Source organism: Ursus maritimus, unplaced genomic scaffold (genome assembly GCF_017311325.1).
Source record: "Ursus maritimus isolate PB19 unplaced genomic scaffold, ASM1731132v1 scaffold_8, whole genome shotgun sequence".
NCBI lineage: Eukaryota > Metazoa > Chordata > Mammalia > Carnivora > Ursidae > Ursus > Ursus maritimus.
Window position 1 is genome coordinate 34304702 of NW_024426996.1, and position 13565 is coordinate 34318266.

Genomic DNA, 13565 nt, shown 5'->3' on the forward strand with positions numbered 1-13565 from the left:
AATTCAAATTATCCAAATGAAAAAGAAAGGAAATATACTGCTATGAAACTTGAAGTCATCGTTGTTCAAAAACCTACAAAACCAAATGGCTTATGGGAGATCAGACTGTTTTCTTCTCCGACATTTTTGATTAAGTATTTTACAATAGAAAAGTAGACTATAATGAGTGTCTAATTGCTTGAGTTTTATAGGGTCAGATAAGTAAATGCTTTCCCTAAAATAATCTATGTCAATCAAAGATAGTGCAGGGATCATGGGAGTTTTAGCTCTTGACCTGGGAAACACATAGTTAATGAGGAGTTCTTACCATAATTATCAAGGTCGCTGGTCCTATAAAGCTCCAGATGAAGTAGGTGTCAAGTCGGAGCCAACATCTGCAATGAAACACAAGGGAGAGAAGGCATTCAAGGACTGGGCAAGGGACATACATCAAGAGTGAGCGAGTGACAGAGAAGAATGTGAACTGCAAAGCATTCCACTGGGAGACAGGAAATATTACATTGCTTGTTCATTTAAATGCTGAATTATGTGCCCAATTTCTGACAGCACTATTGATGGAGTAAGATAATTACCCCTGGAGGAAGCAGGGAAAAATGGCACTAGGCCTATTTGCTAAGGCCTTTTGTGTCTGTCATAGAAACCTGAGGGGAAAAAAAGGAAAAGAAAGAGAGAAAAAGCCATACACATAGCCATTAAATCGAGTCGCTTTAAGCTATCCTTTTCTCTCCAATTATGGTGCTACATAACCTGTCTATCAGCTGTCAGGGAAAGTGACATTTTCCTGTCAAGAAGATCTGAGGAAATTCAGTACAAAGAAGAAATAAATTTGGTATCAGAAGATTGAAGTTTAATTAGGTTGGGCAGCCAACCTTTGAGAGTTCTTGAGTCTTAAAAAGTGCATTGTTACTGCCAGTGCTTCCGGGGCTACAAATGATCCTCAGCATCCCGTGAAGTTGATTCACGACCCAAAAGTAAATTATTAATCACTTAATTTCTGTTACATTTAATACTCCCCCACTTCTTAAAGCCTCTGGGAAATTACATTTTCATGCTTCAGGATGACAGGCAGACAAAATGGAAGTCACTGGTTACGAGAAAGATGAATGTAAATTTTGAACAAATGACATTTGATGTTAAAAACCATATCTTGAATTATTTGCCATTTTGCTCTATTTGAGGCATAATTAAAAAAGAAAACATCTCCAGTGGAAGATATTCAAGAGTGGTTTGCTAAGTGGTCTAAAACTGCAAATCCAAAGTACGTAAATACCTCTTGATTGTTGTGAAAATGTTACTTAAACCTCGGGATTAATGGAATACCAGAGGTGCTATGAAGAAAGGAACTTATCAATATCCAACAGTAGAGGTATGGGTCAATAAAATGTTTTCTCTTCATACGATGAAATGTTGTAAAACAGTTAAAAGGGAGGAGGTGGATCTTTATATGTCAATAAAATAGATCACGGTAACTAAGTTTAGTGAAAAAGTAACATGAAAAATCTATGCCATGTACCTTTGAACACACAGTTGACCCTTGGACCACACGGGTTTGAACGGTATGGGTCCACTTATATATGGATTTTTTCCCAACAAATACAGTACAGTACTGTAAGCGTATTTTCTCTTCCTTAGGATTTTCTTTTTCTTTCTTTCTTTCTTTCTTCCTTTCTTTTTAAGATTTGATTTACTTATTTGAGAGAGAGAGAGTGGGGTGAGAGAAAGAGAGAGCACGAGGTGGCAGGGCAGAGGGAGAGGAAGAAGCAGACTCCCTGCTGAGCAGGGAGTCCTACTATTCAGGGCTCGATCCTAGGACCCTAGGACCATGACCTGAGCCAAAGGCAGATGCTTAACTGACGGAGCCACTCAGGCGCCCCGGATTTTCTAATAATATTTTGTTTTCTCTAGCTTACTTTATTATAAGAATATAGCGCATAATACATATAACATACAAAATATATGCTAATCGACCGTTGATATTATTGGTAAGGCTTTTGTCTGATCAATTGTGAGCTATTAGTAGTTAAGTTTTGGGTGGGGATCAAAAGTTAAATGCAGATTTTGGATGGCACGGGGGTCAGGAATCATTCATAGCTGTTCAAGCTGTATATTTAAAATAATACTCCTATTTTTGACAGATACACATTAATTGTTTTTAATTGAAAGGGGGAAAAAATCAAACTCATGTTAGTGGTTGCCTCTCACATGAGAGTGGAAGGACTAAAAGTGGACCAAAAGGGTTTAAACATATGTTTTATTTTAATAATTACTGGAAGCCACATGACAAAATGCAGTAGCTTAACATCTGAGTGATAGAGGCAGTGATGTTTATTATGTTTTTCTTTATACTTTTCTGTAACTTAATTTTTTAAAAAAAAGGTTAAAACCTAGGGGCACCTGGGTGGCTTGGTCGTTAAGCGTCTGCCTTTGGCTCAGGGCGTGATCCCAGGGTCCTGGGATCGAGCCCTGCATTGAGCTCCCTGCTCTGCTGGGAGCCTGCTTCTTCATCTCCCTCTCCCCGCTGTGTTCCCTCTCTCGCTGGCTGTCTCTCTCTCTGTCAAATAAATAAGTAAAATCTTTAAAGAAAAAAAAAAGGTTAAAACGTAGAATCTTAGGCAAAACAAAAATAACCATACACCCCGAAAAAAACAATTTTAAAACAAAATCTGACTTTCTTCTACTACGTATATGTAAACTAATTTCAATAGAAATATAATATTTGTACTCCAAAAAGAAACTGATTGTAAGTTTACATTTTTTATGTAGATGATTTCTCTTTATTCAAGATGTACATAATAATCCTATCTGAAAAAAATGCTATTAGGGAAGAAATCCATACTTAAACTATTAGCTATTACTTTGAGTAGTTATCTTCTTATTGGTCTGCTGTTCCAAAACGTGGTCATGGAAAGTAAAAGTGTGCTGTTCCCAATAAGCAGAAACGAATTAGAAAATTCAAGTTTGAAATATGAACATTATCTCCATGCTGACCATAGGCCAGTTTGTTATCATCCTAATCAAGGTGTGTGTATGTGTGGAGGGGAAGACCAGAGCAGGGGAAATGTTCACGCATCTCTCTTGGTTCTTAACAAAGTCAATATTTGCCCTCAGGATAAGAACAATAAAAGACAAAGCATGGACATTTTACCAGATTAAACACACACACACACACTCCAAGAATGCTGCTGAAATTATAACATGATACAATACTAATAATAAATTTTAAAATGACCGTTACTAGTATAGCCCCTGTTCCTTTGTAGGTCAAACAGAGAGCTCATCTGAGAAGGAAAACACATTTTCAGCAAATTCTTTTTTAAAGGAAAATGTGCTTCAAGAACTTCTGAAAAATGTTATTCTACAGGTTAAGGGCTTCTCACACAAATAATTTAAATTTTATTATTACAGTGTGCCTTAGACTAGGTAGGGGATTTTAAAATGTTACATAATTTCACCAAATGTGTTGTTAAAATAAAATAATGTCATTAAATTTTAGCCTTACGAAGCTTTATTTTTTTGAAAACAGTTTCAGCAAATGCTTAGTTGGAAATAAATGTGCTTTTGGCACAGTGATCTTTAAATGTGGAACTGAAATTACTTTAGAAGTTATTATTTTTTTTATTTTTTAAGAAAACGCTTAGATATCTATTTGGTATAATAGATTTAAGTTCCCTTTGGAGTTGAACAGTATAAGAGGCAATATGAAACACTTAAAATGTACTGAGTAAATCATCCCTTCACGAGAGCTGCTTGGGCTTGACTATCTTCTGGAAAGCAGTGTGGCAAAAATCCCTTTTCTAATTCGATTGCCATATGGCCATACCTGCTGTTGTTTTTGGCCACATGCTGGCTTTCTCAGAGCTTTCTATAGTTCCTCTCTTTCCCATTAACTACCTTAAAAGTTTGCATGATTCCTGCCCTGAGTTCCCTGTGCCAATGTTGAAATAATACACCCTGGCTTGAAGGTAAAGCAGAGTATATTATGTGGGGTGTTTATCACATGCGTGGACATATATATCCCACATCACGGTATTCTAGAAGTCTAGGCCATTCAATGTCACTTGGATATAGTGAAAATGCACTGCTTAAGAGGAGACAAATGCTAGAAGAACAACTTATTACACTAAGCCTAATAAAGTTCCAGCTTGCAAATGGCCAGAGAGACCTGCTATTGAAGAATATAATTTATCCGAAAATTGCCTTCATCCACTAAGCAACATTTAATTTGTGAAATCATTAATTTTAATAGACCATACTTGTTAATTTTTAAGATAAGTCAATTTCTTTTTTAAATGAAATTCAGTCACATGAATATAGTTTATAAAGTATGTTTATAGCAGCACTGTAACAAAAGAGATAACTTGCACTTGAAAAATAAGTACATTCTAACCTTACTACATGCTTATTTGAAGTAATACTGAAAAATCTTAAAAGAACAAATATATTTTGGAATCCAAAGGAGTACTTGTCATATATCATAAGCCTTGACTTTTTTTCTCATTTGCCTAAATATAAAGATGTCACAAAAATTCTCTTTCTGTAGCTTTTTTTTCAAATTGTAAAAGCAACATATATTGTTATATATTTGATGAAGTCTTACAACATTAATACAAGCTCACTGATTTAATATTCTAAGGAACTGGTGCTAATCCACAAGGACATATTATTCTCTTCCAGAATTATTGTCTTCCAAAATCTAAGAAACATTATTGCAAATTAAATAATAACGTGTTGATATCTGGATCTGTCTTCCTCAAAAATGTCAGTTACCAATCCAGAAAGTACTACTTTCATGTTTACTAAGAAAAGAGAAAAATAAAATAATGTAACAACTTAATTTCTCTAAATAGGACAACCGAAAACCATACTTCTAAAGCTTATTCTCCTCTACTCTTAAACTACTCAACACTTTATTTTCATCATTTTAAAAATGTATGATTCTGTATTTAGAAAAATGATAAAGTCAATTACCAAATATATATAAATGCCACCTAAAACCTATGTTTTTTTTTTTTAAAGTCCAGATTCTGCACTTTTTTTTTTTTTAAGATTTTATTTATTTATTCGACTGGATAGAGACAGCGAGAGAGGGAACACAAGCAGGGGGAGTGGGAGAGGAAGAAGCAGGCTCACAGCAGAGGAGCATGATGTGGGGCTCGATCCCATAACGCCGGGATCACGCCCTGAGCCGAAGGCAGACGCTTAACCGCTGTGCCACCCAGGCGCCCCTAAAACCTATGTTTTACAATGCTTTTAGATAACAGTAACATTACCAGAGTGGAGTTTCCTATTCCAATTAGCATGTTTAATACAGTGCCATTAAAATGCTTTGGGACATTGTATTTTTGTTGCCTGTTTAATTCACTCTTATCAAAGTAGATATCTGACTATTCACCAGTTTTCTGAAATAACGTAAGTTAACAACGGTGTTTGCTTCATTTTCTTTAGTATCCTAAGTCTCAGACTGAACCATCCTTGGTGAGTATTAAATGTAGCCAGTCAACAATCTTTGGCTACTACTCTGCCATAAATTATATTATATTAGGTTGTTTATGAGAGTTTATATAATACATAATCTTTGTTTTCTCTGTAACATATGCAGATCTCTTTATATTTCTACTACATCTATCTGGCAAGATTGAGAGAGAAAAGAAGAAAGAGAATTGGGGCAAGAAAAAAGGAAGAGAAGAGGAAAAGGGACAAATATATACTTCAAACATAATAACTCTAGTTCTAAGCTTACTGTGTAATATGTCTGTTAGGTTCTTTTAGTGCCATTTTCATTACTGCACACTCATGCATCTAATCTTGAAATACTTTGCGAGCAAGTACATGAACTGGAAAAAGTATTGGCAGAGCGATGCAGGAGTGGAGTGTGACCAGTGGTAGTCAAGACTAGCATTTGTGGTTCAGCCATAGTTTTGGATCTTAGAATTCAAAACCAGATCTAATACATAAAATGCAGGTTATGTTGCCTTCATGTCCCCAATATGTTATTTTTTTAAAAAATAAGTTTTTCATTATTTTTTCAGCAAAATATATCCTACAATTTTATGGTGGACTACAAAGGTTAGAAAAGCACTGTCTGTTTTAATTTATTAATACTAAATGTTGGAATAATCCCCATAGACCCACGTTGCTTAAACTGATAGAGGCAGCAGCATAAGAATTGTAATCAGTACTCTATAAATGGATGCTTTTAATACAATTTATTTTACAATTAAAACAATGTTGTTAATCATAAAGTTTGTAGTCTTTCATTTGGATCAGCCAAATAAGAGTACCAGTAATAATAATAGTTCTAATTTAATAAATGCTTATATATGCCAGATACTTTACATGTATGCTTGGTTAGATATATATACATATATATGCACACACACATATACATATATATTTACTCATATATACAAAAACACATATTCTCAAACTTTATAATAGTTTTGCAAGGTGTTTACATAATAACTGCCACATTATAGGTTGGAAAATGAGACTCAGGAAACTAAGTGACTTGCCCATAGCCACATGACTAATAATTAGTTGAGCCAAATTTTATCTTAGTCTACCTGATTCCAAAGTCTCTGGTGCTACTATGTGTTTCTCAAAGAAAACAAAGATATGAGTTATAGAATAAGTAAAAGTTCTAGTTTTGTTGACATTTATAAATTCTCAGTGAGTAGATGAGAAATGTATATGCTTTACAGAAAGCATAGATTGTTGAAACATGTTGCATGTAAAAATACTTGATCTTTTAAAATATAAAGTCATCTCTTGATAAGTTAGTAAAAATTTTAGTATTTTTAAGCAGATTTATTGCAATATAATTTGTATATTATAAATCATCCATTGAAATATACAATTTGATGGGTTTTAGTCTATTTAAAAGTTGTAAAATTATCACTGTAATCTAATTTTAGAATACTTTCATGGCACCAAAACGAAACCTTGTATCCACCTAAAGTCACTCCTCACTGTCTCTACCAAATTCACTCCCAATGGCTTCCCTACCCTCTCCCCAGTCCTAGCAACCACTATACTTTTTCTCTCTAAAGGCTTATCTGTTCTGGATGTTTTATATAAATGGGATCATACGATGTACAGTCTTTTATGACTGGATTCTTCCATTTAACATGATGTTTTTATGGGCTGATCATCTTGTAGCACACATCAATACTTCATTCATTTTCATTTCCAAATAATATTCCATCAGAGATACATCACATTTTGTTTATCTTTTCATCAATTGTTAGACAAAGTGTTTCCACTCTTTGGACAATATAAATAATTCTGCTCATATACAAGTTTTCGAATGAACCTAGGTTTTCATTTCTCTTGGGTAAATACCTAGAAGTGGAATTACTGGAATTAACCATAATAACTATGGTTAGCATTTTGAAGATCTGTCAAACTGTTTTCCAAAATATCTAGCTACACAATTTTACATGGCCACTAGCAATATGTGGGGATTCTAATTTGTCCACATCTTCATCAACATATGTTATTATCTGTCTTTTTTTATTGTAACCTTCTTGAGTTTGGAGTTATGATACAAAGGGATGTCTAGATGTGGAAGTTATCATACTTCTTTGGTTTCAGTATGAACCTAAGACCAACATCTGACTTCAGGGCCAACATTTAATCACATTTTGTAAATAACAGGACAGCAATCCAGATGTTCTCTTATATAGTTCTGGTATGGCCAACTCCTTAACAGAAAAGTTTATGCTCAACCCCCAATAATTTTATGCCTAATCATAGGGTTCCCAGGTGATGAAATGATGACATGACAAGCTGTCAATCTCTAATCCACATACACATAAATCATGCTCTTGGCCTTTAATAAAATAATATATAGACATAAATAGTATTCCCCACACACATAAGAATAATTATCTTGATGTATGTTAATGAAAAATACTTCTTTGTTATCTATCCTTTTTCCCACTGGCCAACCTAAAATCAAGGTAATAATATGTTCAGTAAGGTGGATGCTTCATGTCAATGAAATGTTACAAGTGGGAATATTTTACAACATATAATAATATGCTTGAGAGAACTACTCCAAATTAATATATAATTTCCTGTGAGTGGGTTGAAGTGCTTCAAAATTGTGAAACATATTAAACACGGTGTGCATATAACTTGCAAATACTACCAAGCTCAATGTGTTTGTTTCTTTAAGTAAACTCTACCCCCGATGTGGGGCTGGAACTCATGGCCCTAAGATCAAGAGTCTCAAGCTCTACTGACTGAACCAGGCAGGTGCCCCCATCAAATTCAATGTTCTTTGGCTAGGCTCCTTCTTGAATAATACTATAATCTGGTATTTTAAAAAATCAATAATCACTTTTCTACCCAATGATTATACTGGCTGAATAATGAAGTGAAAATAAGAAACCGGGGCAGGGGGGCTGGATTTTAACTAGCAGAGGAGACACTACTTCTTTTAGAGTTGTTCTTAAACTAGTGAGCTAGGGAGACAAATATAAGACTTAATAGATGATTTATAATAATTTTCAGATCATAAAATTTGATTTCAATTATTTTTAAGACCTCCGTTATGCTTCTAGTACTCAAGGATGTTCTGATTCATTATAAATGTTTATGACCTAATTGACATCTTTTGGAAACCCCTTACAAATTTTCAAGCCCATATTTTAAGTCTTGGGCTACTCCCTGGGCTTCACTCCTTTCCAGAGCCCTCCCTCCTCCTGGAACCTGCTCCTAATCCTTTGCAATCTACCCATCACATTAACCACTCCTTTTCCCATTGTATACTTGGATTGTGAGGAAAGTGGTATAAACTATAAATGTGATTTTCTTTTTAAAAAAATTAACTATTAAAACAGTTTGCATTTTTTGGGTAATATTGAGGTAATTAAAGTTTACATGAACTAATTAGTTTCAGGTCATAAAATAAAAGTATCTAGCACAGAATTTCTAAATCAGCCATGTTTAAATTATTGTTGAGTCAATGCCAGCTTTTATCTTCTGACAGTATCATTTATTGGATGGCTTCACGGAGTGTGCATATGAGTAAGAGTTAAGAGAGACTAAGAGAAAGGTACAAAAACAGAGATAAAATTGAATAAATGCCCATTGTTAACAGTGCAATTTAGAACTGTGGTCCACTAGCTGAGTTTTTTTTTTTTTTTAATGATTATACTGGTCTTCTAATCTAATTTTTTAAATGTCCAGTTATTGTGACTAAATGTAATTCTAAATACATTCTCGAGATAATGTCAGCACAGATAAAAAGATTTGATTAAACAACGTCAGAAAATAATAAAATTCTCCTACAAGCACTGCAGATTGATGGCAAACTAAGCAACTTCTCAAAATCAGATTATGTGTGCTTTGTGTGTATGTGTTTTGTATGTAATAATCAGTTCAACAAACCTAAAATTTCAGAGAAAAACATCATAATCCATCAGCCAGATGGAATATGAGTTACCACTATCTGTATCAAAGTTAGTTTTGAACCTACAAAACTAATTTATTTCTAATTTTATCTCCTACCATTGATATGATTCTCTACTTTTTAGAATTGTAAGCTATTATTATTATTAAAGGTTTCAGCGATAAAACCTCATTGTCAGTATAATGAAATATAATTAAGTACATTAAGAGGAAAGAAAAGGGAAGAATGTTTATTATTACTTGGATTACTATAATATATATTCAATGGTTTTATTCTAGAGGTACTCTAAGTGATTGAAACTGAAGTAAAATTTTAATAAAAACAAGGTTCCAAAAATAAGTGAAATAGATTTCTAAGACATAAAAATTCATTGTATTGAGCTTAATAAGAATTTACAGAAAGGGCTGAAAATATGTGTCTGAATTCTGGCTAATTCCAGTTTATTTAAGACTGTGGACTTTATATATTTGTATTTAAAACAATCAATGTAGCATATAAGAAGGTAACAATGGCAAACAAACAAAAAACAACAGCACAATTTGAGATAGATTTACATGAGAAAAAGTCATGAGATGAACAGGGAGTCAGGAAGGCCATCCATCCGAAGTCAAACCAAAGCCATCGACAATAGTAAGAGAAACTGTCACAACAAAGACAGATTGGATAACAAGGAACAAGATATAGATTTCTATATGCAGAAATCCGTCGAGTTGTGTAAAAATTCATTGTTTATATTTTTCTTTGAGAAGATATCTTGATTAAACTCCTGATGCAAAACATGATCTGTTCATTTCAGCTTCTCAAGTAAATGCCTGAATAATGTTTCTTTTTCCACACCTACTTCTTTAATGGGTAAAATAGACTCCAGATTGGATGCATTCCCAATTGGTAGAAGATAAACATTTTTTCCATGTATTCTGGAAGGTTTCTCTGTGGATGATTTATTTAAATTGTACAAATGAGACACTAAACACTCTGCGCCTGCCTGTGATAGAATTTTAAAGCAATTTTCCGTATTCTTTTCTCTCCCTCTTTCATCTATCCTCCCTTTTCTCTATATCAGCTTTGCTGCTCTTTGTGTTGGGAAAAATCATAATTGTGGAACCGAACTATTATGAAGGCTTATTTTAAATCAGTGCCTGGGAAGTAAATTAGCCTCTATTCCCACACAGTAATAATGTCAGTAAATGAGAGCTTCCAGTCATGGTGCAGGAAATTAAAGCAATGATGGCCAAAGCTTGAACAGTCACAAGAGACTTACATATTATTGATTCTAAGGAAAGATAGATTCCTACCATCCAGAAAATGACATCTGTCTCAAAGTAAATGATTAAAATGCAAAGCAAACGAGTTTGAGTCAGTTTAGTAACAGGGAAATTTGCAAATATCTAAAAAGAAAAAAACAACACATAAAATAAAAGCAAATCAGGTTGCAAGAGAGCAAAACAGAATTACAGAAGAACAATATTTGAATAGTACAAGGCCACAATAACTATATCACTCAATTTAATATCTTAGAGGGGATATGCATTAATTAAAATGTAAAATCCTATTACCTAAGGGGAATGAATGCTAGTGGGTTTCTTTTTAAGGTGATGAAAATGTTTTAAAATGAGACCGTGCTGATAGGTGCATAACACCGTGAATGTTCTAAAAACTACTGAAGTGTACACTTTAAAAGAGTGAATTTTATGGTATGTGAATTATGTCAATAAAGGTGTTAAACAAAAAAATCTGATCCACCTGATTTCCCCTCACCTAAGAGGTCTTCAGAGGCAACACTTCTAATGTTTGTATCTAATCCTAATTTGTTCCACAGTTGTCACTGGGACCCACAAAATGAACTCAGATTTGACCACAATTCATAAAGGTCGGATTAAAAAATAATTACTATTGTTAGTTTAGTCAAATGGCCTTTTATAGCTTTCCCGTTTTCAAGAAAGAAAAATTCAGCAGAAGTGAGATGGTCTTCTTTCAACCGTATTGTTGGTGCCTCTGAACCAACATATATTCCACTTTATGCCCCACTAATGCTTCTAATTGTCTTCCCTCCTTATGAATCCTCTCTTCTCGGAAGTGAGCTGCTTTATTGCCAGCATATTCAGGCTGCTGACTGCTCGTGGAAAGTCATGAAATTTGGTGTATTAACTTCTGTACAAATTGATGTTATCTAACCTCATCTGAGCCTTCACTACTCCTTGGAAATCTTTTTTATTAATGTCTAATTGGCTCCTTAACACATTTTCCATAGCGCTCTTTTCAAGACTTTTCAAATCTCCTGTCCTCTCAATGTGACCTCACCTATTCACTTAGCAAAAGTGAGCTCCTTCTACCTGATGGAAACGTTGTTCCACTTTGAAATTCATCTTATCTGTTCTTTCCTTCACACTCATCTCAGAAAAGAGGGGTCATTTTACTTTTACCAAAACATTCCTAGTTTAGTGGAAATAAGTGTGATCTATTTTATCACGCATTTGCTACTATCTAGCTCTATAACCATGGGCAAGGCATTTAATTCACCTGGTCCTTGATTTCTTCATCTGTAAAATTAATGTCTTGGACTAGGTGAATTGCAAAGCCACTTCCTGTATTAAATCAAGGTTTTCTTAATTTTATGTATAATCTTAGGCCTTTCTATCCCTCTAAGATCTTTCCCTTTCATTCAGCTTCTCTATATATTAAATACAAATGAAGCATAAGATATTTTCCCTCTATTAATCTCCTCCTACCAAATTGATTCTTCCCACTCCTAGACATACCTCGGACTTCATTTTAAAAATTCTTCTTCATTACTGTAACCACAAGTTAATCTCTTCATTATTTCTCGAACTTTTTCAGGGTATAGGTATTACTTTAAAACTACTTTCTTGTTATTGCCTTCTCTCTCTGAACCTTCCAATTTGGCTTCTGCTTCCAGCACTGTCAAAATAATTGTTGCAAAGTACAAATAACTTTTCCTCGGTGCTTATCCTACTTGAATTATCTTTGATAGAGAACAAGACAGATGGTGTTCTGAAACACCATCTTAAAATGGCCTTCTCATTCTCTTTTAAGGCTCTGGTCAACTCTTGTCTTTCTCTACTTTTATTTTCCCACCTCAAACTGTTCTCAACGTGGGTATTCATCAGAGCTCCATCTTGGTCTTCTTTCTAATCTTTTTCTATTGAAACTTTCATTCATTCTCAGGATGCCAACTGTTATATTGATGTGGATTACAAAAATATTTTTTACTGAATTCCTTTCCGGTATTCTGGACATCCCTACATGTATGTCTCACCAATCTGAGTGTATACGGAGCATAACATTTGTCACTACAACCCAACACCCACCTAGAAAAAACCAAGCCGCCCCTGCTCCTATTGTTTCTCTTTCTGTTAATGATATAAATTTCTTTCCAGTGGCTAGAACTGACAGGTCAGGAAGAAGAGAAGCCATTAATATCAGGGACTACACTGTCCTCTGAATACACACTTTCTGACATAGCTAGTTCTTCATGTGACAAATGTCTCAATGCTCTGAAAGATATTAAAGCGATCATCTTCTTATAATTACTCAAGGCTCTGATGTAGCTGTGGGAAAATTAAGCCGTTTTAAACAGCATCCTACTGAATCTCAGGATTTTTTTTCTCTTTCTGTATCATAACAAAAGTATAACCATGAATTGAATTATCCCCAGTTACCTCTCCAGTTCAATCATTTATTGCTGTGAGGTGTATAAAGACCTTAGCGTTCAAGAAAATCCAAAGCGTTTATTTCAACTAGATGTCAAAAGAGAGGGTAGAAAAGGAAGGAAACGATAAACTCACACTTTATCTGTTCCGTAACTCCGGTAGTCTACTGCGGCTGACACAGCCACGATGAGCGCGGGCATCCCATAGCCCACCAGGTAGAAGTATTTCCTCCGCGAATGCTCGCTCTCGAAAACCTCCACCAGCATGATGTAGAGCTGCACTCCCTCCAGGAACATCCAGGTGAAGGCGGCCAGGAAGAAGAAGTGTAGGAGGGCAGCGAAAACGGCACAGGCAATCTAGGGAAGGGAACAAAGGCCTCCAGTAACAACCGAACGAAATATTCTCAACGACCGTTACATCAAAATAAGCATTTATCAAGACTGCAGTAAGAGGTCTGCAAAAGAAGAATCTAGACA

General features: G+C 34.6%; 1 protein-coding gene across 1 annotated transcript in view; it reads right to left on the reverse strand.

Annotated features, from left to right (window-relative positions):
* The window catches only part of ADGRL3 (adhesion G protein-coupled receptor L3), a 482854-nt gene that overhangs the window by 71908 nt on the left and 397381 nt on the right, over positions 1–13565 (reverse strand). Inside the window, exons 16-17 of the mRNA XM_040624907.1 lie at positions 13225–13445; positions 308–374 (exon numbers count right to left, since the gene is read on the reverse strand). Coding sequence (XP_040480841.1) covers positions 308–374; positions 13225–13445 — 288 coding nt within the window. The remainder of the gene's footprint in view (positions 1–307; positions 375–13224; positions 13446–13565) is intronic.